General features: G+C 41.9%; 1 protein-coding gene across 4 annotated transcripts in view; it reads left to right on the plus strand.

The window, feature by feature from the left end:
* Positions 1–25,510, plus strand: part of CDYL (chromodomain Y like) — a 273,528-nt gene that overhangs the window by 240,193 nt on the left and 7,825 nt on the right. For all 4 annotated transcript variants that reach the window (XM_077144044.1, XM_077144043.1, XM_077144047.1 and 1 more), the window contains 3 exons: positions 16,990–17,246; positions 18,646–18,818; positions 24,962–25,172. In XM_077144044.1, the coding sequence (XP_077000159.1) occupies positions 16,990–17,246; positions 18,646–18,818; positions 24,962–25,172 (641 nt within the window). The remainder of the gene's footprint in view (positions 1–16,989; positions 17,247–18,645; positions 18,819–24,961; positions 25,173–25,510) is intronic.

The raw sequence follows: 25,510 nt of genomic DNA on the forward strand, positions 1-25,510 counted from the left end.
AGAGGCCCTTCTGGGTAGAGCCTTCTCAGGGAGAGGAAGGGTTTCTCACCCGACACTCTCCTTCCCTCAGCACTTAGGAGCCAACAGAGTTTGCTGCCCTTCCCCCCAGGGCTTAAGGTTTTTAAGAGGACTTTGTAGCTGTGGACAGTCCTGTTCTCTGGATTTCAAGCTATTCATTTTTTTGTTCCCATGATAGAGTGGGGTTTTCAAAATTGGTTTGTAACTGTAAAAGTTTCTGAAACAGTTTCTTAGGACAGGGTCTTGTTTGGCCTTTGCACCACCAGCCTCATGGCCTACATACAAAACTTCTCTTAGGTGGTTAGCTGATGCTCAAGCCTAGGGATATGTTACGACAGCAATAAAAGTCTGGCAGCTGTTCTGTGGTATCTGGGAAGACAGTGAAAAGTGGACTCATCTCCTGGCTGGTTGACAGGGAAATGCGTCAGCCGTGAGGCTGGGGAGAGTAGGTGAAGAGCTGGCCCTTGAGCCAGGCTGTGTAGTTAGTGGGCAGGGCCACGCTTGGCTCCGAAATCACCTAGAGCTTCTGTCATTCAGCCATACACAGTTCTCCCTAATTATAGCAAATTCCGTACTGCAGACAGGCTACAAGAACTTCCTTTTGGCCAAAGCCTATTGGACATCATTGTTATTTGTTTAGGATAAAATCCTAGTTGTGGATTTGTCACAAGTGTCTTTTTTTAAAGATTTCTGATGCAAGTTGCCAAACTGCCCTCCAGATAACTTTTTGCCACTTTTTTCTCTATGGTGTATATATATGTATATATATACTGTTCATGGCCCTGATGTTAGAGGCTTTGTTTTGTTGTTGTTGTTTGTTTGTTTGTTTTGTGAATTTGATAGAGTTATGCATTTCCTTCAGTATTAGAATGATTGACTTGATTGTTACAAATCTCTAATATGCAAAAATTAATCCCATTGAGAAAATGGAGTTGCAAACATTTGGAGTTACCATCTTTTAGGGACAGATTACCTGTTTGTATCCTTCTGTTTTAGGAGAAAATACTTAATATCAGATTTTTAAAACTTTAAGATTCATTTTATGTAAAATAAAATCTGTATTTCCTGTAAATGTGAAATGAGGAAATCTGACCAAAAAGAATGAAAAGTAAAGGCTAAATGAAAGGTCACAATTACTTTGAAAATGAAAATTCATTCTGGATTAAATTAGGACCTTTTTCACATAATCTGAAAATTAATTGAATGGCCAACAAAGTCATACCTAGCAGGGTGGCAAGATCTGATAACCTTTATCTAGGCAAGCAGCCATGCTCTGAGAGGATAGCGGCAGCTCTCTCTGTTCCTCACAACCTGTTTCTAGAAAACAGTTTGTGAGGAACTTTAGAAAAAGTAAAATTTACTTTAGAAAAAGTAAATTCACAACATCCCCATTTTCTTACAGTGCTTCATAGGTCCAAGAAACATTGTAGCATTTGTCCCATTTACCAGGCATGCCCTCTAAATCATGCTCAGCCTCCTGTAGGCCCAGGGCAATCTGATGTTTGAGGCACCATACTGTACAATTTTGTTTCTGGGAACAAACAACTCGGCATACAGGGGAAATGCCTGGGAAACCATTACTTCGGGGATCATCTTGAGTTGTGGTCCACATGTTAGGTAGAGTCCTCGGGCTTTATTTTGGCCTTCCTTTCCTTCTGGATTGGGGATGGTTATGTGTCTCTTCATGATGACTTCTTGATTTTTTGGTAAATGCCCATAGGAGAAATTTCTCTTGGGTCTCAAAAATACCAGGTTGCCTTCTTCATTAATTGGTTTGTTTTTTTTCTCTTAGAATCTTTTTTGTTCATCCGGCTTCCAGTCTTGCATTAACCTCTGCACACCCCAGACCTAAATAAAGGGCCTGCTCTGAGGAACCGCCGACAGGGATGATGTTCACCTGTAGTAGTGCTATCTCCATTGTCACCAGTGCCTGCCCCTCCGGGAGCCTTTGCCTTCTGTGGCTTCAGTGGTCCATTCTCCCCTTCCATGGTCAATTACCCACACTGACATCAGGCTCTGTCTGGATGAACATTGCAATAACATTTGAGAACAGAGTTATGATGAATAAACGGAGCATCATTCTGTTTGAACAGAGTGACGTGAAGTTGGATGGGAGGGTTAATATATAGGGTTTGAAATTAATAACCATGCACTGTTAGCAGAATAGTGCAGAATTAGATTGTAATTGGTTGAATTGCTATCATAATAAGAAAAAAAAGAAGCAAAAGCTGGTTGGTTCTAAAAGCCAAGTTAAGTATTATTAAGAGAATTAGTGTTAGGAAGAAATGTATTGAGAATTCAGTCCTGTGTCAAATAAGGTAGAATCATTTTTAGGGAGTAAAATTTTTTTTAACTTATCAATAAGATCCCACTGTGGGGGAATTCTACTTCGTAGAGAGTTAGTATTATCATTCATATATTTTCATTTGTCCTTGTTTCTCTTGTTAAGCCTTCTTTAGTCTCATCTCTAAAGGGAGGGTGAGTCTGATTATCTTCTGTTCCCTTTTTGCTACTGGAAGGTGACATTGCAGCATTCAGATTATCCATAAGTTAATTATTTTTCTCTCTAGTATTTGACTTATTTTCAAAGGCATAAATGAGGAGATAAAATATGCTGAAGTACTAACAGTCTGTCATGTCAAATTTATCTTAGGACTCAATCCTCTATGCTTAGTTAGAAGAGTGGGATCTATATTGCCAGTAATTCTTTTGTTTTTCTTTCTCAAAGGTAAAACTAAATTAAATACCTTGAAGTTGCATCCATAGTTAAAGACTGATCATGTTTTAATAAAGTTTTCTAGTAACTCCCTCCAATAATGCACTTCATTTTTAAGGATACTGATGTCCTTGGTATCCTTAACTTGTACTCTAAGATGCTGGCTATTGCTGATGGCTTTGTAACTGCCTTATTGCTGTGTACAATTTGAAGAACTGACTTAAGACGGACACTGAGATTTCCTTTGGTCCCCTAAAGACTCAGTGGGCTTTCTAGATTTAGTAATCCAAATCTCCATAGGGATTAATACTCTCAAAGGATCTCGGCCAACTCAAAATGAAGATTAAAACTGACAGTTCTTCAACATGTAGTAATTGTCGCGTGTTGACCTGTAACCCCAGTAGGATGTTTGAGTTTTTCTGGTGGTGCCCTCAACTGATTGTGAATGTTTGCATGACTTAGATGACATCCCTAATTGGAGTGTTTGTGTTCTCCGAAGAACAGAATCTTCAAATGCTTTTTATTCTCCCACTGTCAAAATGTCATTCCACAAGCTCCAAGTGTCTTTCAGATGGGACCCAGTGCTCATCCCAGAGATGCCAGCTTGATGAGGCTTGGGTCCTCCCCCATGGGAAGCAGGGGGGTACCACCACCCAGTAAGTGAGCCAGCCTGCATTCCCCCATGAGAACTGAGGTTACCCAGAAGAGAGCAATCCTTGGTCATAAAAAGAGAAACAAGTCACGTTTTCTAAGAGTTTTGTCTCCATACCAGAAAAGCCTTAAAACTGGCTACAATTTCTTATGCAGTTTATCTTTAATTATATGCACACCTCTGGATCTTTCATTCTTGTCTCCCCTACTCCCCCATCCAGAAAGACTAAGTGAAGAAATTTAGCCAGGAAGTGGAAGTAATCAAAGTCCATAAATCAGATCTTCTCTAAGAGTTCCATTGTAATTATTAAGCACACTTCAGCTAATTTAGGAAATATTGAATATGAAAACTTACAAAATTAAGATTATGTAGTTTCTAAGATATTATAGTGCCCCTCACCCAGGAGTTACAGGGTAAGTGACAGAGTTGAGATGTTTGTCATGAATGGACGGGTTTTCTCTCCTGATGGGCAGGATGAGTTGTGTGGCTTTTGACCTCCTGGATAGGGGCTCACTTTAGAGGTCTATGTTTCTCTATGCAACAACACTCAAGAAGAATCACTGTGGTTTGTGGAAGAATTAAGTAAGTGGGTTTAGGGCTGGGCAGACCAGACTCCACTGGGCTGAAATTTTCTGAAGGACAGAGACTACAGACTTCCCCAGGAGGATGGAGACCAACTTCCAGGCCTCCCAGGTGTGCCCTGTGAGCAGGTGAAGATGCCGCAGAGAAAGAGCCTCTTATGGCAGAAGGGAGGCCCTCAGCAGCCCTGTGTAAGAGCAGGAGTAGCCAAAGGGAAATGTCCAAGGCAGTTTATTAATCCAATGACACATCTGTTCTTAAGTTGTGTGTGTATGTGTATGTGTCTGTGTTTCATGGCATTGGTAGCATGATGCATCCCTAAGCAGTCCTTCTGAAAACAGGAGACGTCCATCCTGTTTGCAGGTAAAGGTAATAAATGATGTCAGTTACAGCCTAAGGTGGTTATGGAAGGATAGACTCACAGGTGCAGGAAGGCATGTTACACATGCACCTAGTTCAAGACTGGGAAGCTGGGTGACTAAGTACTAATTTATCACTCTGCCTGTGGTAACCACACCCATGGCTGGTAACCCCCCAGTGGTTTTCTTCCTGATGTGAACAGCCAGCCCCTTCTGCCCTTCCCCCCAGGTGGATGCCAGAAGTAGCATGAGGACCCCAGTTTACAGCCCTTAAAATTCCATAAGCAACTAGACATGCATTGGGAGTTAACAATAGCCCTTGATTTATGCCTATATACATATACATATATGTGTGTATATTTAATCGTTAAGAGCAAATTTTGTGGTCCTTGGAAGATCTTCCACAATCTTCTTACCTTGGGCTCAATTTTTGGTTGGACAGATGCACTGTTGGTCCCCTTGAATTTCTCCATTGCTTCCAGCATTAAATCCAGATTCTTTTTAACTTGCTATATATAACCTTTTAAAAGGCTACCTTCAGCCTGTTCTTTTCCATCCTGGTTGCTGCTTGCAAAGGATCTTCATAGCCCTGAATACACGGTCATCTCGCCACCTCTGGTTCTTCGCCAGTGGCACAGGACCCTGGTGCAGCACATTTTATTTCTTACAGTCCACAGTCAGCAAATGTTTACTGTGCCCTGCCTATTTGCAGAGGAGCCATTTAAAATCCCAACTCCAAGACATTCTAACCAACATTTCCCAGAGATGGCCCTAACTCCTTGAAACCATGTCTTGTCATGAATCACTCCTGACTTAGGTGATTTACTTTTTGATGTTGGGCTTTCCATATGAGGTGTAGCCTTACAGCACCACCACAGGTGGTCAGCCCTTGGGGGAGCCACTGAGTGTGCTGGGGAGAGCGTTTGTGCAGCACTAATGGGCCCTGATGTGGTCCGAGTTTTATGCCCCCTTGGTAACCTAAGCTCTCTGGACCTTGGGTGTCCATTGTGCAAGGCAGGATTCAGTGGCATTCCCGCACACTCAATGGAGCCCCGGATATCAGCTGTGGACCCCTCAGCCTCAGTGTCTCCACCCACTTCTGATGACCTTGCTCAGAAACACCCAGTGTGGTCAGTTGCTGGGATTTCCTCTGTCTCTGTTGGTAAAGGATAAGAAAAGAGGTCAGGGCAGATTTGTCACAGAATGGGTAGTAAGTTCTGAGCAAAGATGATTAATCAGAATGTGAAAATTTGTACTTTCTTGAATGATGTCATCATGAAAAAATTGTAAATATAAACAATACAAGAACCAGCTATTAGACTATTTCCAGTTCGAGTATTTAACTATAAAATTGTGAGCACATTTCCCTGAACATATTTTTCAAAGAGAAAATCAATGTGTCCTCACCTCCCAGATCCTGAATGCTTTCTCTCCTGTTTTGTTCCGTTATTTCTACCAGCTTCTTCGATTTACTTTCTTGGAGAGGAATAATTTTGTTGAACATCTTTGGGCATTTCTAATACCCATCTTTGTTTCAGCACCATTTTCCCAACATTCCTAACTTCTTCTAAGTATCACATATTCCATTTTTCTTCAGTTCCTCATTTCTCTGTTGTAATTGTTTGGACTTTAATGATCCTTCCTCTAATTTCGGTTTTTGCCCCAAGCTTCTTGTTTTGGGCCACCCTGAATATTCAGTTTTGGGTCACAAGTATGCTGTGCCAGTGATGCCAGCACAGTTACTCTAAAATAGAACTTTTTAGAAAAAAATAGAGAAACAGATGCCTGTGCTACACCCCTAAAATTGATTCAGGTGGCCATGAGTGGACATGAAAGGCATTAAAAAAAAAAAAAAACTTTATTGTGTTGTGCAGTCAAGGCTGAGAGCCCCTGCTTCAGAGAGCAATGATTGCATCAGACATATCAGTATAAACATTGTATATCTCTTAGTAATTCTGTGTTTTTATCAGGCTGATCTAGTTTAGGTTATAGGAAGTTGCGATTAATTACCTAGAGTTGATTTAAAGCTACACAGTCTCATTAATTGCTTCTTTTGTTTTTGTCTCTTCATTCCTTGTCATACCAAGTATTTTTTAGATAGATCCTCTCTGAAAAGCTAGCTATTAAACAGAATGATTTTAATTGAAAGAAGTCACAATGTATACCTTTTTTTTTTTTTTTTTTTTTTTTTTTTTTGCTGTTGGTTTTCCAAATGCTTCCTATTCTTACAGGTCTTTCTGGTTTTTAACTTCATTTCACAATTTTCCATTCATCTGCCTGAGGTATATTCCTAGCAGAATGAGCTACTTAGTGGTTTCAAGTAATTATTTGTACATTTTAGCACTAAGAATGGCTTTTACATGGCCTCCATTCTCAGGTTTCCCTTTGTTTTTTAAGGATGCATCATCTGCAGGATGTTTTCCAAGGGCCAGTTCTGTGCCAGAAACCCTGCAGACCCATGGAAGTTTAGGCCCCTATGCCTAGCCTGGTAGGCTCTCCTCCATGCTGAGCATGTAGTGATTTATCACGATGGCATCAGAGGACAGGCCACTTTTGGGGGGTTCTTTCTGTAAGGTTGAGAATTTGAATAAAAGGTTTGAGGAAAGTTACTTTGGCAGGGGGTTGGCCAGTGACCATGTGCAGAGGCAAAACTAGGCACCAGAGAAGCTATGGGGCTTTCAAAAGAGTCAAGCTATGGGAAAATGCCCATAAAAAACAGGCAATTCAAGAAAAACATGCAAAAGCTGACTTCAGGTATGGTTCAGCCAGCCTGGATGCCAGCATAAAGGACAGTGAAGGACCATGCAGAACCCAATGTGGACAGAAGACAAGGCCACATGGAGCCCAAATCAGGACAGTGGCTCAGTGTCTACTGCCCCCCGCCCCCATACTTGCACCCCAGGGTGGCTGTGGGCCAGGGATGTTAAAATAATGTTGGCAGGAGGCAGCAAGTTGGGAAGGTGTGCAGATTTGATTGGTGAGAGCATGAATTCCAGATTCCTTCATTTGGCACATGCATCCCAAGTGTCAGATGCTGTGCTGGAGTTGAAGGTACAAAGGTACCGGAGCTGCCCAACCCAATGTGGTGCCTGCCCAGTGGAATTGACCAGAAGGAACACAGCGCCGATCCTTACTTGAGAAGGTAGGTCCTAGAACAGCATTCTCAGGCTGTTTGAATGCCACCTGCCATCAGAAGTCTAAGGACAGTGTACTGGCCCAGGACACTGAACATACCACCCAAACTCTAGGCAATGTTTTCTGTCTTCTTCTGGTTAAAATAAATACCGATTTGTCCCATTGAATTCATTCCATACTTCAGTTTGCAGTGAACTCTCATGCAGTTAGGGAAGCCACCCACCAGGGAGAAAGAACCTACCATCTCCTCTTCCTGTCCCCTCTGAATTTGGGGAGTAGACAGAACCCCAGAGTGAAGGATGAGACTAAGCGTAAGGTAACCCACTATTCTGAAATGATTACAAAAGCAGGATCCGGCACGGGAAGGATTGCTATAGCCACCAAAGTAGGACACATGCTGCTGGGGCATTCGGAGCTTAGGGTGGCTGTGGCAACATTGCCTGGGCAGTTGGCTGATGTCTGGGGGAAGGTTGTCATTCCTAGCACATTTATGGGACCCACCAAGGGCAGCTCACCTCGCTCCCGGTTTTTTCCCTGGGAAAGACTCCATCTGTGTCCAGAAGAAGCAGCAGTTCCTAGTCCTGGAACATGTGGTGGGGGATGGGGTGGAGTCATCCACCATGATGGCCAAGCAAACGGGGAGGGCAGGTCAGGGAAGGTGTCGTTGTGCACAGAAGCTGGACAGGTTCATTCTAACTAATGATGAGTTTGGTTATGTTACACATGTATAATGAAGGAGCTCAGGGTCTTAAATGGCAATTTTTCTAGGGTTTTCCTAATACATGTACTAAAAACAGTGTCCCACAAAGCACAGCATTGGGAGGCCCCAGTGGTGACGTAAAAAGGGTCTCCGAACACCAAATCCAGAGCCACAGGTAGGTCCTCAGGCCCGTTCCCTCATGCTTGGCTGGAGGAGTGGGCCCCTAACCCAGGATGGGGCTGCTGTCCTATTGGGGTGCCCATTAGGGGACTACCAGGGAGTCTAGGGGCAATGTGCGTTGGCAGATTCCATTTGTACCCTCAGCCTTACACCTCAGCAGGCGTTTGCTGCAGAGTGAACAGTCAGGGATATCCAAGAAAGATCTGTCTGTGCCAGCATCCTGGCCTAATGGGTCAAGGGTTGAATTCCCCCAGTACACCAAGATTTGGTAGAATTGAGTTTGAGGTACCTTGGCAGTAGGTGTTGTCCATTTAAACAAGGAGGGAAATGATTAGGTTGAAAGTGAACCTGAAGGTCCAAAGACAGATTTTTGAGTCAAAATAAAGATTTGCCTATGATCTGTAAAACTGTGGGGCTGAATAAATCGCCCAGAGCATTGGGAACAAAGGAAAAGGATTGGGCAGAGAAAACACAGCACCAGCTGAGCACTGAGGAGTGACAAACACATGGCATTTTCTCTTGGCAGGTGTTGAAGAATCTGTCTAGTTGGGGTCTTTGCTGTGGAAGCCCACTGTGTTCTTAACCCTTACCTGTGCTTTCTAGTTGGGAAAACTGGGGAACAGGGTCCAGAAGCTTTGCAGTGGGGTTTGGGTGGAGCACTGCTTGAATAGTAAGTTCCTCCTGGATAATCTGGCCAAGGAAATACAGAGCATGTTAGGAAGGTGATGTTTGATCTGTTTCTTCCAGTTTGCTTCATTTGCGTATTCCTTTATTTTACATTTGTCACAGGTTTCTCTCTTTTACTGGGTAGCAGAGTTTGTTGATTTCATAACATCGGATCCTAGATTTATATAAACAAATTCATGTATTTGGGCTTTTGTCTTTACTCCTTTACTTCTTGTGCTACTTAGTCTTATTTTTCTGCTTTGTTCTTTTAGATACTTAGTTTCTTTTCATTCACGCTTCTTATAAGAAAGAAAGCGTTTGTAGTAATGAATGTAACTGCCAGAATAGCCTATATACACTGGCTAAATGATGTTCTTGAATTTTTGCCCTGTTAAAAAAAATTTTAATTTGCATTTTTTTAACTTATACTCCAGGTAAAGGATCTTATTATTTATACACTACATATGTTCAAGAATCATAATTTAGTAATGTCTTTTTGAAATTAGGAGAGCTTTGAGTTAGAACATAATGTTATGTCTTTGGCTTTTAATATATACTTGTTTGGAGTTAGCGTTAGCACATGGAGATTACACATTTTTCTCCAAAACAGGCTCAATCCTATACTGGTTTGTAAATATGACTGGGCTCTTTTTCTCTCAGACTAAGCACGTTCCTTCTAGCTTCACTCATATGCCTTCTAGCAGCCTCCCCATATTAGTCTTGCCACATGGTCACTCTTCTGTTTGGTAAGCTTTATAAATCCTAGAAATTCTAGTTCAGAAACAGCTGTAATAAACCGAGCATGGACAATTTCATTCATTTCTCTGAGGTTGTGGAACGTGCATCTATTTTTTCAAACGCTGTCATGTGGGATTATTGTTTTCATCAAATTTGGAAATTTTTCAGCCATTATTTCTTTTTTTAATGCAATTATATTGAGATATATATTTCCATACCAAAGTGTTCAGTCAGTGGTTCACAGTACCACCATATAGTTGTGTATTATTCATCACTACCCTCAATTTTTGAAGTTTCATTACTCCAAAAATAAAAATAAGATTAAAGATAATAAAGAACACCCAGAACATCCCATACTTCTTATCCCCTCTTCTTTATTATTTATTTTTTGTCTTACTCGTCTGTCCATACACTGGATAAAAGAAGTATCAGTCACAAGGTTTTCACAATCACACAGCCACACCATAAAAGTTATATAATTATACAGTCATCTCCAAGACTCAAGGCTACTAGAATACATACAGTTCAACAGTTTCAGGTATTTCCTTCTAGCTATTCGAATACACTAAAAACAAAAAAGGAATGTCTATATAATGCATAAGAATAACCTCCAGAAAACCTCTTGACTGTTTAAAAAAACCTCAGCCACTGAAACTTTATTTTGTTTCATTTTTCTTTGCCCTTTTGGTCAAGAAGGCTTTCTCAGTCCCACCATGCCAGGGCCTGGCTCATCCGCAGGAGTCATGTCCCACGTAGGGAGAAAGGTCAGCCATTATTTCTACAAATATTTTTATACACCTCACCCCTTTCTGGAATTCAGATTACTCATGGGTGCGTAATGTTCTCTCACAGGGCATTCAGGCTCTGCTTTTTGTTTTTTCCTGTTTTTCTTTTCTCTCTAGGCTTCATTTAGGATGGAATTGATTGCTTTGTCTTTAAATTCTCAGATCTTTTTTCTTTAATGTCTAATATATTGATCCTATCCAGTGACATTTTTATTTCTAGTTTTCAATTTCTTTATTTTATTCAGCTTGTCATCTAAATACACACACTGAGTTTTTTATGTATATTTGAAAAATGTCTTTTTCTGCTAGTCCATCATGTCATTTCTGGATTGCTTTCTGGTTACTAATCTTTCTGTTGGTGATGAGTCCCATTTGCATGCTTCTTTACTGGTCTAGTACTTTTTGATTGGTTGCCACGTATTTACATTTTTGGGTGCTGGGTATTTTGGTTTGCTTTTAAAGATTTGGTAGATTTGTTCTGGCAAGAAATAGTTCATTGCAGATAAGTTTGATCCTTCAGGGCTTGTTTTTAAGCTGTTAGTGCCATTCTAGAGCATCCAGTATTCTAGTACAAAACTAGTACCTCTTCTGGGGTCTCTACTGAATGCCCCATGTATTCAATAAAGTGTCTCCACTCTGTCTGGTCTCCTGGCCCTCTGTGAACTCTGGGGATTACTCAGTTTACAGCTCTTCAGTAATTGTTCTTTCCTCAAAAGTTGTTCTTGGCCCAGCCTTGTAGATTTTCATACTGTGTATCCACCAGTACCTGAGGAAATCTTCTGCGGTTTTGGATCTTTCTCTGTGTGGCTGCCTCCTCTCCAGGGTCCTACCCCCAAAGGACAGCCTTCTGGGCCTGGCACTCCAGTCTGTTCCCAGTTCAGTAGTTTCACTGGGCCGTCTTTACGTTCTCTCTCTAGAGAACCTCCAGGCCAAAGGCCAGGCCTGCTGTTAGATTCAGCTTGTCTGTCCCCTTAACTCTGAGCACAGTATCCTGTGCTGCTGCCTCTGATCCACTGCCTGAAAACAGTTGTTTCTATATTTTGTCCAGTTTTCCAGTTATCAGGGACAGGCAAAGAAGTCCAGACTATTAATACTCTGTTATGGCTGGAAGTTTTCAAGTCACATTTCTCTTCAAGAAACCTATACTTTGGAAAGCAGTTATCTTTTTAACAACTTAATCATACATGCTAGAAGGTATCTTTTTTACTTTCAAGCATGTAAAAAGAAAAAATATATATTAGAAGATGCAGCAAAATAGTCTCTCATTTATTTTCCTCACTGATTGTTATGCCAACAAGTCCTGGGAACACATTGCATAGTCTCTGAATCCACATCCTAAAGAAACTACCAGTCAGGGAGGCAGCCTCCACTCCTGTATTTTCATAAGGGTTGTTAGCTCAGTGAGTCACGCTGAATTTTAACAGTTTATGTTGTGCAGAATATTTTTTTCCTGGAATTAGTCATCTTTTTGTTGAATAATTAGCAGTCGATTCTACTCTAAAATGTAGAGCGTATTTTCCTTGGATTGGCTTGCAGTAATTAGCTACATGCCATTTGGCAGGTCACTTAACCTCTCATTTATAAAGTGAAGGAGCTGGTTAGGGTCCCTTCCATTCATTTATTCAGTAAATATTTGCCACGTGTTCCAAGTCCTGGAGATGCATTAGTGAGTGAGACAAACCAGGACCCTGCTGGCACAGACCTTAGTGGAGCCAGCAGACGATAAATATTATAAATAAAAATAAAATGAGAAAGAAATAACTTTGCTGAGAAGTACTACAAAGAAAACACACCTGGGTGATGTGAAACAGTGAATGGGGAGGGGCTGGCATTAGCTGCCTTGGTCAAAGGCCCATTTGAGCTGCATGCCAAGTGAACAGAAGACACAGGTCATCTGAAGCTCTCAGGAAGGAGCTTTCTGGACAGAGGGCACAAGCAAGGGCAAAGACTCCAAGGTGGGTACACAGCTGAATAGTGAGAGAAGGTAGTGTGCATTGCAGTGAAAGAGGGGCAGGAGGCCCAGGTGATAGGAGTGGGGTGAGCAGTACTAGCCCATGCTGGCCACCTGCAGTCCCAAAGCCTGGTCCTGTTCTCTCCACCTGAGCAGGTGTCCCATGCCCTGCAGCAGGTGGATAGCAGAGGGTCCCGGCAGTCACCTGGTGAAACCCTGGGGTCTGGAGTCAGCAGGTACCTTAGAGGCACTAGTAAGCCAGCTCAGCTTTAGCCAGGAGGCTGCAGGCCATCATATACAGCTGTCTCATCAGCATGAGCCCAAACCAACCCATTTCTAAATTTGCAGAACCACAGAGAGTGCCACAAGGACACTTGCCTCAGAGAATGTGGAGCTTTTTCTGAAGCCCATGTCTAAAGGCTGCACGGGCCCTAGGTCCTGAAATCTTGCCTCCATGGATGGTTACTACCAGGAGTATTATTGGGAAAAATATTGGGAGAGTTTAAGGAAAGTGTGGGTTTTTAAAAAGAGAAAGAAAAGAGGCTGTGAAAAGCCAGTGGGTTTCTTCCTGGTGGGAGGCGGCTACTCAGCACCCAGCGTGACTTCCCGTTCTTATTGTGCTTTGATAATAAATGTAAAATTCAGGTTCAGTAACTCTTAGAGACCCAAGTAGCTCTCCTTTGCCTGGTCAACATCTGTTTGCAGGTTGCATAGGCAGGCACATCCCCATGTCTGTCCTTATCCATCTTGACCATCAAATCACATGACTTCTCTGCTTGTCTCTGCACAGAATTGTTTTTTATGTGATCTCTCTTTCTCTCTTAAGTGACGATAGCCATCACTTAAGTATTGGGATCCTTTCACCTGCAGCAGTATTTCCATGTTCCTTAAAGCAGAATTTTAACAAATTCTTAATTTGAACATTTACTTTTTTTCATTTCACAGCTTTCCTCTCTCTGTCATCCATCCTGCAGTCAGGCTTCTACTCTTAGCACTACGATGAAGCACTTGCCTAGGGTTACTGGCAACCTCTCATCTCCCCCCTCTCCCTTTGCTCATCCCCTCCCCCTCTGCAGCTTGTGGCATTTCCTCCTCACCACTGCATCCTCTCCTTCCTTTGGGGCAGCCTGGTTCTGGCCTTCTGGCCCTGGGGGTGCCTCTCCCCGTGCTCCACCCACACACTCCCTTTTCAAACTCCCCGACAGATACACCCTTCCTCACAGTCACCTGGAACAGTCTGTGATCCATTCACTCTGTGCTTTATCTGCCCAGGTGGATATGTTTTCTAAACTTTTTTATTGTAAAATAAAATATATAAAGCAAAGAAAGAAAAAAGCAATAGTTTTCAGTCCACTCTTCAACAACTAAATACAGGACAGATCCCAGAGTTTGTCATGGGCTACCACCATCATCTCAGATTTTTCTTTCTAGCTGCTTCGGAAGATAGGACGCTAGAAGGAATAAATATTTTTTTATCATCACAATCGATTTTTTTTCTTTTTTGTGAAAAATAACATATATACCTAAAAGCAATAAATTTCAAAGCACAAAGCAACAATTAGTTGTAGAACAGATTTCAAGTTTGGCATGGGTTACAATTCCACAATTTTCAGTTATTTCTAGCTGCTCTAAGATACTGGAGACTGAAAGAAATATCAATATAATGATTCAACAATCATACTCTTTATTAAACCTTACTCCTCTGTATAACTCCACCATCACCTTTGACCTCTTCCCCCTCTTTAGGGGTATTTAGCCATTCTAACGTTTCCATGTTGGAAGGAGCTCTCAGTAATATGCTGTAGGAAGATGGAACTAGCTGATGTTCTGGAGAGGCTGGGCCCTCTAGGTTTTAGGACTTATCTGGTCCAGGGATCTATCTGGAAGTTGTAGGCTTCTGGAAAGTTATCCTAGTGCATGAAACCTTTGTAGAATCTTTTATATTGCCCGAGGTGTTCTTTAGGATTGGTTGGAATGGTTTTGGTTGGAGTTTGGCAAGTTATGACTGATAGTAATGTCTAATTGAAATGTGCATAAAAGTGACCTCCAGAGTAGCCTCTTGACTCTATTTGAACTCTCTCAGCCACTGATACTTTATTTGTTACACTTCTTTCCCCCTTTTGGTCAGGATGGCATTGTTGATTCCTTGGTGCCAGGGCCAGACTTAACCCTGGGAGTCATCTCCCACACTGCCAGGGAAACTTTTACCCCTGGATGCTGTGTCCCCTATAGAGGGATGCTGCCCAGGTGGATTTTATCTCCAGGTTGGAAGAATAGTTGACAGGGACAAATGGAGAGACAAGTATAGGTCACTTGAGGCTGTGCTGGGGGTGAGAGGAGAAGCAGATGAGAGAGGGTTATCCAATCTCATTTGGTCAATGAGATTGTCTCCACTTGCTTGCACACAGATAATAAAGATCTGGTAGAGAAGAAGCAAAGTCAAAGATTAAAAGAAAAAGAAGGGCTCACTGCTAGGCTCCTCAGAAGATAGGGTTTGGCAATACCATGTCTTACTGGTAGCATCTTACCAAATGCTCTTTCTGTCACAATCCTTAAGAAGACAGTTCGGCAGTTTCTTTCAAAAGGTGCATAACCTTCAATCAGCTTCTAGGAATGTATCCTATAGATTTATTTATTAAAGATATATTCATTTATAGATTGTCTATGTCAATGACATAGATCAAGAATTTTTATTCATCTTTTGATAAATATTGCAATGCAAATTCTTGATCTATGTCATTGACATAGACAATCTATAAATGAATATATCAAAAGATGAATAAATATTATTTATTCCAATGTGGATCGGTAAAATGAAATTACAGTCCGTCCATACAGTAGACTCATGGTGCAGCCTTAAAAAAAGAATTAAAAGACTCGTCCTGGCAGAAAAAGAATTTGGAGATACTGACAAGTGAATAAAAGCAAGACATAATAAAGCACTATCGCTAGTATGCTCCCATTTGTGTTTAAAAAGGGAGGGGGGATTGATATAGAAGAAGTAGATATTCATATTTACTTGTATATTCATGAATTCAAAGAATACATGTGTACCCACCACAGTGACTAACTGGGGTACAGGAGAGGTGAGGGGAGGGGCACCAGGCAAATAGGAGAAGGTGGCAGGAGACCTTTTACTGTATGTCTTTTTATGTTTTCAGAAACTTGAAACATGTATGTACATTATAACCTCTTCAGAAGTTTCAAGAAATTGAATTTTAAAAACTCCCACAGAGAGTGGTGCGAATGTACTCAGCAGGCAGAGTTCTCACCTGCCATGCCGGAGACCCAGGTTCGATTCCTGATGCCAGCTCATGCAAAAAAAGAAATCCCAAAGTTTAAAATTCATAGTACTATTTCTATCAGTGGAATGAAAGTCCAGTTTATTTCACCAAGAAGATTATTTGGTAAAATTTCTGTCCATTAGTCTTTTGGCTTATTTTCTTTCACGTTGGAGAAAATGTTTCTGATTCATAATTCTTCGTAGTCTTCCCTTCAGGGCACTTCTAGCATTGCAAATTTTATTAGTAAAGCCTCATCTAGTTTATGTTTCTTTCCCTTTTTTCTCCACCAAAGGCTCTGTACATTCATTACCAGGTTCGATGATACATATACAGTTCACATAGATGGGAAAATAATTTACTTGCCTTAAACTTGAATTTTTACCCTGACGTAGCTTGGTGACTGCAGTAAAGTATTGAATGAAGCCCTTGACATTTTTTGTAATAAATACTGAGTTCAGGGGGTTGCATCTTAATTAAGACTGATTTAAAAACGGCAATGATGCTTACACTGAGCAGCCATGTCTCAGGAGAGAAAATTAGCAGGACAGCCCGTGTATTGGGAGAGAGGATTGATGTCTTCAGACATTTAAAGGGCTGTTTTAAAAAGTATTAAAGCAAAGACCCTTGAATGACCCACATGAAGAATCACATTCCAAGCCAACCAAGAAAGACCCATGAGGTTTAGAGTGTCACACAGCAGGGGCTGCCGTTTGAGGTCCGAGGTCAACGCCCCCTCTTCACCTCATCGCCAGCGAACAGCAGGGTCTCTTCAGGTGTGTTAACATGAGTCCATCTCACATGCAGAAAAAGAAATTTTGACAAAATGGCAAATGGCCTGGGCTCTAATAATTAAGGTATTTTCTTGAATCAGTTTCCTTTTTTCTTTCAACTTCTCAAACCTGGAATAGGTACTCTGCTTTAGGCCCACCCATTCTTTTTAAATTCCATTCTTCAAAAGACTCAGATGTTTGCGTCTGCTTTTCAGTAAGTTCCTTTCCATCTTTTTTTTTTTTTTGGCACGATATAAGCAAGAGTGTGATTGCTTTGTCAGACTTCAAAGAAAAGCAAATGCCCTTAAAAGTAACTTTTAAAAGGTTCTAGTTTTTTTTAACAGTTCTTGCATTAATACATTAAACTCTGGATTTTTAAATGATGCTTTTTACATAATCCAAAGAGTGAATTGGTAGTGGGACGTCACAGACCCTATGATTTTCAACTCTTGGCAGGTACATCTCCATTTATGGATGCGTTAACAGCCAATGGAACAACCAACATACAGGCACCTGGTACTGGAGTGTCGGCCGGGAAAAGGAAATTTATTGATGACAGAAGAGACCAGCCCTTCGACAAGCGGTTGCGTTTCAGTGTCAGGCAAACAGAGAGTGCCTACCGATACAGGGACATTGTCGTCAGGAAGCAGGATGGGTTCACGCACATCTTATTATCCACAAAGTCGTCAGAGAATAATTCACTAAATCCGGAGGTGAGACACCTTTCTGTCAATGGTTGGTATTTAGCGCTCTGTGCTGTGTGCTCCTTTCCTGAATTGGCATTCTTCTTTGTGCTCCTTCTAACCCGCCTTCTGGACCATTTCACAAGGCTTTCCAGAAGGTGGGGCACAGAGGGGAAGCTTGTCAGCTTTGTCCCTGGTGACAGGCGTAAGTTAAGTATCCACCTTCATTCTCCTGGTTGGTATTTTCTCTCCCGAAGGCTGTAATGGGAAACCAGAGATCTGAGTCATAAAGAAGGTAGCTGTGTCTTTGTCCTTTGGTCTCCCAACCAGGGGCTCATCACTTGGAAGGTGTGGGGTCCCCAGGAGCCTTGAGAGCTCCCTGGTTTGTATATAAAATGTGTGTGCATGTGCTTTTCCTTAGCTTCCATCACATATCTTGAAGGGTTCTTTGCTCCAGTGAGATGAAATGCCCTGGGTCTCTGCACGTACTTAGCGTGTTTTATGTTATTTCTAGGCTTTAGATAGTCTTCAGCATCAGAGCAGAACCTCCCACTACAGTGCATTCATCACACTGATTGCTGATGTGTCTCAAAGGAGCCACAGGGACCGTGGGAGACTAGTGGTCACAAAGCTTGAAAACGAATTCTATGAAGGATCTAGAGTTGGGAGTATTTGAACTTAAACTACACTTTACCAAAACTTTAAGCTCTCATAGTTGTTTATTTCCACTTGTCAGCAGCTAAGTCAAGTTTCTTCCAGAACAGAAAACCAAACTACAGAAAGTCTGTGTGTCTGGCCAGCATCATGTAACAAAACAAGGTCAGAGCTGGTCCCCAGGACATTTTTAGAATGTCCTGTACTTTAGGAAACACAGTCCCTCTGCTTCCCTACTTGGATGGTTATATTTTAAAAGCTTCAGAGAGATCATTTAAAAATGGTTTCGTGCCCTAGAAGGTAGTTTTAGAAAAACTACCCCTCCATGCTAATGTGCTTGTACTTACTGCACTATACACGAAACTTTTTGGAAACGTCTGTCCTAAGCATGGTAAGCTGGCTAAAAAGAAAACAGAGAACCAAACTGGTTTCTTTGAATTGGTTGAATGTGCCACCTGCTGTCCAAACTGTGGAAACACCAAACGGCTGTAGTATGTTTAACTCACCGTATCTACCGAGAGCTGCGCTGGCACGGAATATTAGGGTAATTTAGGCCCACCTGTCTTTCTGATGATACTGTGTTTATAGTTAGTCGCACCCTGCCTCAGGCATTCCCTGTCTCTGGATGCCGGAAATGAGCAATTATCTAAGGGTGAATGTGGGGAGCAATATCAGCCTGTTGATGCATTTCTATAGTTCTAGGTTATCCAATACTAAAATGCTTTTAGAGCCTGTATCCAAAATACTCTACCATTTTTCCTTCTGGTCCTTCCAGGTAATGAAAGAAGTGCAAAGCGCCCTGCACACAGCGGCAGCAGATGACAGCAAGCTCGTGCTGCTCAGCGCAGTGGGCAGCGTCTTCTGCTGTGGGCTTGACTTCATTTATTTCATCCGGCGTCTAACAGACGACAGAAAAAGAGAAAGCACTAAGATGGCGGAAGCTATCAGGTGTGTCAGTGGTCCATCTTACCTGTCGATGTGGGTGGGTTTGTTTTAGTGCGGTGGGGGGTTTTGTGTGTTTTTTGAGCATACTAATCCCTAATAGAACCTACCCGGGCCTTGTGAATATGGCACACATCACCCTCCACCGAGGGGCACTAGCAGCAACTTTAGGTCAGCTGCCTTTTCTGTGGACCTGGCATAGATTATGGCTTGCCTGGGGCAGATAGCTGATTTCAAGGCTGGCTTAAACCGAGGTAGTGCTTAGTGGATGTGCGCATGATGAGAAAATACGGTAATGTATAGCCAGAGTTTCCTCTGCTGTGAGTTTATTCTGCCTCAACCCTGAAATAAAGATCCATTCTTCTCCAAATGTAACTTACCATTTGCCTGACTTATAAATACATTGGCTAGGCTTCAAGACAAGCCTACTCCCTTAACATCACAGGGAAATATATATTTTTAATACAAGTAGTGCAGATATGTTGTTGAAGTTCGTCTTCAGTTCCAGCTACACAGAAAAGGAGAAAAGTAAAATTTCCCCTTTTCTGGCTCCCACCCAGAGTTATCCACTGTTAATTTGTTTATCTTCCCCAACCTTTTTCTAATCATTTTCAAATCTGTATTCAATACATAAATATAGATTTATTTTTAGTTCTGTTAAATAATGGAATTATAGTGTGTTGTTTTACAGTATGTGTGACTAAAATATTTCCATCTTTTCCGTTGTTGAATTTTCCAGTGCTATAGCATAACAGTGCAGAAAAGCTTAATCCTGACTGCTCTAAGAAATCCAGATATTATTTATGCTGATTACCATATGTATAATTAAAAGTATCTGATTTTTCAGAGATCAATCTTCTTTAAAGTGAGTGAAGCCCAAACACCCACCAGAAAGACCATTTCTCTCTCCCTACTCACTTCTCTAACAGACATAGCTAAGTGTCCCCTTAGAACCTCCGTGTTTGCCCTGGGCATTTATAGAAGGAGGAGAATGCAATTTAAGGGATGCAGACTTGCAAACTGGCTGTAAAATTGGTTGGCTTTTCTCCAAAGCCTCCAGATATTTGGAGAAAATGAAGTTGAGCCTCTTTGGATAGCTGATGGGCTGTGCTTGGTTGAGCCCCTCAAGGCTGACTTGGGGAGCATGGGGCGTTCTGTTCCCCTAAACCATTCCAGAGGCGCACGTCAGGACTGTGGGGTCTGAGGTGGGCCTGCACCTGTCTCTGGTCACATCTCCCTGGTTGGCTCTGGTCTGCGCTGTCCTAAGCTGCCCACTGGAGGAGCCCTAGACCCCCACGCCTTGGGGCAATGGGGCGTTGACTTTGGCTTTTTTTTTTTTCCTGCATGCTGTATGGCAGGGGTCACATTTCATTCTTTTTCCGTGTGACTATCCTCTTATTGCAGCACCATTTGTTGATTTGGTGGGGGGAAGCTCATGGGCCAGGACTCGAACCTGGGTCTCCCACATGGCAGGCGAGAATTCTGCCACTGAACTAACTACCTATATACTCCCACCTTTGGCTTTTTGTGGCATTTTTAACTGTTGGCAAAATTAACCTATTTTCTCACAGGGTATACATGTATTTAGGGGGTATCTGCCTAGTCTCTGATCCCTTGGAACATTATTTTCTTTTAGGCCTTTTTTCTCACAAATAGTTTGAAACTTTTATAATCAGATTTTTTCTTTTCTGATCTCCGAAATAATTTCAAATTTGTAGTATACTATCTAGATAGGAGCATCTTGTTATTCAGTTGGAAACTAAAGTGCCTGACAAATGCCCACAATTCCATGAAGGATTGGCTGTGTCTCTAAGACAACTTGTAGATATCCCTAGTGCTTAACCCATCCCATCCTTTCTGGATGGATTACACAAATTTAACTTTCAGCTTTCAAACATAAGTCCCTAATTGTGTCCCTCATGTACTGACTGTGTATTTCCCTAAGATGGCACCAAATTTGTACTTTTGGGCATTTCAGTGACAGGACTTACCAGCCATTGCCCTTGGAGTTTTGGCTTACTTTTCCCTCGTAGACCTCGCTGCGTGCTCCTCTTCTAAAGCCTGTCTCCTCATCCCTGCAGTGTTGAGCAGCCATCGGCACTGGCCAAGGCTTGAATTGTTGGGATTAGAGAAAGCAGAGAAAGACAGACAAAGCAAATTTAAACAGAGGTCTCATTTGTTGAACTCTTGGTAATGTTGACGTTTGCTTTCTTCAGCTACCACTTCTGTTTCTTCTTCCACTTATTTGCCCATTCTGTCTCCACTCTCCATGTCCGTCCCCCGCTTAAGAAGCAAATTGGTATTCTAGTAAAAAGCCAAAGGATGCTTTAGGGAAACCCACTTGTTTCTTCTTTAAATGAATATGGTTTTGTCCATTATGAGTTTGTTTTAAAATACTCCTGCCAGGATCAGAAGAATAATTATACTAGATTCACTTAACCTTTACTCTTGCTCATTTGCATTTAAATTATTTTTTCTACATACAACATTGGCTAATGTACATAAAGCTCTTACGGTGTCTACTGTCTGTTTCAGCATAGTCCAGTTTTGTTTTCAAATTCTTTAAAACTGAAGTAAAGAAATTCACTGCAGCAAGTTTCCATGAGAAAAACGGGCAGTAAAAAGATGAGGTCAGATGTGGGATTGTCAGGTGCATAGTGCAGTTAATTCCTTTATCAGAATTGCTGGTGATAACCCATTTGCAGATTGATAGTAATAAAAATGTGCAATGCATTCGTGATAAAATCGGCAGCATTGCAAGTCGGTTTAAAACATGTGCCTTTGACGTCTCCAGTACCCAGCACCTGCCTGGAGGACAAGGGGCCTCTTCTCCCCAGCGAGGCATTTTCTACCACAGTGGGATGAGGCAGGGACCATGATTCCCTGAGCAGGCCAGAGGATCTGGGGAAAGAAGAGAGAGGGGGAGACCATGCAGCGAGGACACGAGCCTGTCCCATTTGGTCCTTTTCCAAGAGAAGGGGGAGTGCAAGCTGAGTAACGACAGTGAACTGCTAATAAAACTTTCAATACTTGTTGCCTTGCTCTTCCCAAGCAATTCCTAAGTTACTGTTCTCTGTGATTTTCTAACTTTGTGATGATGTCTGTGCATTAGTAAACATTCTCCAAAGGATGGAATAGAACCCTGATTTTGTTTAGTTATAACTCTTTTTAAACTAAAATTTCTGGGAATTGTAACCTCTTCCCCTCCCTGCCATACCATTCCAAAGAATTCCAGGGAAATTGAGATTGAAATTCTGTGTGCAACATTGTACTCATTAGCTCTTTCATGCATTTCAAGCATAAGTTTTAAAATACACTTGCTTTACTCCCAGTGAGAGCAGCAGAGGGGCTTTCTAGAGACTCCTGACAGGTCATTTTCTGGCTCCCCACCTCCATGAGGCTCAGTGCACAGCTCACGAGGCCAAGCCTTGTGGCCCTGGGAAGTTTCAACTAAACAGAAAAGCAGTTCCATGCAAGCTTTCTTTTTCTCCTGGAGAAAATGTGTTTCTCTGAGGACCATGCTCGTTGTTGGCATCTCAGAGCTTTCACACGCAAGGATGGCCCCATGTATCCAGTGGGACAATGGTTTCTACTCCAGAGGCTGCTGGCTAAGTCAGCCCTTCTCAGAATGTAACCTCCTGTTTCTCATTAAGGTTTTGCTCAAATTCAGTAAGTAAAACTAAACATGCAGTTTGTCATCATCCTGGCAAAATAAAATTGTCTTTTTAATTTTGATTCCAAAAAGTTTCTCCAGTTGATTAAAATTAAGTTTTCCTTTTCTAATATCTATTTTAGAAGCATATTTTTTTTCATTTATAGAAACATAACAGAGTGGGGTGGGACTGCTACCTGGAGCATTTACTGATTTTTTTTTTTTGAGGGGGAGTGTTGGGGACGTGTGGTGCATGGTCCAGGAATCGAACCCGGGTTTCCCACATGGAAGGCAAGCATTCTACCACCGAACCACCCGTGTACCCAAAGCATTTGTGTGTGTGTGTGTGTAAAATAACATGTATACAAAAAAATTCAAAACACACTGCAGCAATTGGTCGTAGAACAGATTTCAGAGTTTGGTATGAGTTGCAATTCCACAATTTTAGGTTTTTCCTTCTATCTGCTCCAAGACACTGGAGACTAAAAGAAATATCAATATAATGACTCAGCAGTCATACTCATTTGTTAAATCCTGTCTTCTCTTGTTAATAACTCCCCCTTCTCCTTTGAGCTTTCTCCCACTCTTTAGAAGTATTTGGGCTATGCCCATTGTAATTTTTTCACGTTGGAAGGGACTGTCAGTATGGGATAGGGGATGGAATTAGTTGACATTCTGGAGAGGCTGGGCCCTCTGGGTTTCAGGACTTAACCTGGCCTAGGATGGAATGTTCACTTTTAACATTTCTCTATCACCCTGATTTTTATAATGCCTCTCACTTTAATCTCCCACCACATCAATGGTTTCCAGATGTTTTTAGCATTGGAACAATTTCCAGTGTGCAGCCTGTTTATAGGAAACAGATAAAAGTAGAGCTTCTCAGGGGTCCCTGAAAACGTCTGCTCTGTGTCACGAAGGCTACTTTGGCAGTTACCTTTCCACCAGCAGTCAAAACTGAGCTTAGGAAACATCTTTCCATGTGGCATTGACCCAGAATTCTCAAAAGGCAGCAGAACTGAAGTACCTTAATGTAGATTGTCTTCACTTATTTCAGGAATCTGTGTGAAAGGCTGTCTGTCTCTCTTTGAATCATTAAATCCCGCTGTGATCTTTCTAACAGTGCCTCAGGTGCGCTCATTTTGAAAGTCTTCACACACCTCACTCATTTGAATGAGGTAATTCTTGCTCAGTGAAAAGATCTTGCAAACCTTGGGGGAGCCTGCTGAGCTGGCTGCAGGTAGAATAGTAGCTGGAATTAGGGGTGCAAGCTGCTAGATTTACCAACCTTCCCCTGTTAATGTCTCTCTCTCTCTCACACACACACACACACACACACACACACACCCTTCCATGCCTCCCTAAACTGCCCCGCTCCAAAAAAATACGTGCCCCACCAGGCCACAATTTGGGAACGCTATCTAAAATCTCAACTCAAGATTCGGAACAGATTGCCCAAGCTTTTAAATTGCTAAATTGTGAGAGCATCCAGATTATTTTCCTCGCTAAAGATGGGCCTCAGGTTTAGAATCCAGCTGATAAAAAGCTTATTATTCTTATTATCTTGTATTTACTTTGAATCATCTTGGTATTTATGTAGTGCATATTGTCCTCTTCATTGTGTTAAATCATAAAAATAACCATCTCCCAATGTGAAATCAGATTCTAGTAGTGGGAAGGAAATATACATGTTCCCAGTAGGGCTTGGCCCCAAGCCTACCCTGAACTGCAAAGCAGCTCACTTTTCCAGCCTGATCATAACGTCTTCAAAAATAGCGTGGCTCAGTGTTGTAAAAGTCCACCTCCTCCATGAAGGCTGCCATGCCCATGCCCCAGGTCTCCTCTCCTTAGACCTCCTGCACGGTCATACCATGCTCCTACGAAATGATGAGCAGGCGCATACCTCATCATGTCTGTTCTTCTCTTGTTGCTCTCATATCTCAAACCAGCCTGTCAGCTTCTTGGGTCTATACTCACTATGTTAATTGGTTTAGTTCGGTATGAAGGAAATACCTCTAGTTTCCACATAATCAGTGAGCTGTCCAAGGTGACATAATAAGCCCAGACCCACACCCAGTGGTTCTTATGCAGTATCAGGCAGTCTTGATGTATCCCTTGTGGGCAGCAGCATCTTGACTGGTCACACGAAGCCCTTAATGTTGGACTGGACTCTGTAGGTCTCAAGGGGAAGGAAGGTTGACGGGCAGGATGTATTGGTTCTAGAGCCCAAGAGCCAACCTGCAAATATGGGAGCAGTAGGTGCCATAGCAGCAGCCCACTCAAGCACATGGGACAGTGCCCAGGTTATCATCAAAGCCTCACAACTCTCAGCAGATACGTCTTATGGTCCATGGTTTCTGGGAGGAACCCATAAACAAATCCCAACTCTAATGGTTTCCACAAAGTTTACATCTCTGCAAATTGAATTTACAACAGTAGACTTCTCTGTTGCTCTGCTATACAAGGTTTTGAGTAATTCCCCATTTATTTTTCATTCTAGAAACTTTGTGAATACTTTTATCCAGTTCAAGAAGCCAATTATTGTAGCAGTGAATGGCCCTGCCATTGGACTGGGAGCCTCCATCCTGCCTCTCTGTGATGTGGTTTGGGCGAACGAAAAGGCATGGTTTCAGACACCCTACACAACGTTCGGGCAGAGTCCTGATGGCTGCTCCACGGTTATGTTTCCCAAGATTATGGGAGGAGCTTCCGTGAGTACCTTTTTTGAGAATACACATTCTGGAAACCTTCCTGAAGAAATCAAATTTCATTATTGTGTCTCTAAACATATACAGGGTGTCGTTCCATGGGAACTTTCCATTACATTCATTGGTATTTCTTGCCTCGTCCATTAACTCATATTCTTGATTCATGAAATCACAGCTTTTCATGTCTTGGTTTATAGAATGTCCTCTTATAATCTTTCTCTTATTTTGCTTTTTTTTAAAAATTTTAAGCGTTTTGTTTTTGGAATTAAGTTTCTACTTATTGCGAATGTAGTAGAGTTCCCATACACTCTTCACCCAGGTTTCCCTAATGTGAACATCTC

Source organism: Tamandua tetradactyla, chromosome 25 (genome assembly GCF_023851605.1).
Source record: "Tamandua tetradactyla isolate mTamTet1 chromosome 25, mTamTet1.pri, whole genome shotgun sequence".
In the NCBI taxonomy this organism is placed as follows: Eukaryota; Metazoa; Chordata; class Mammalia; order Pilosa; family Myrmecophagidae; genus Tamandua; species Tamandua tetradactyla.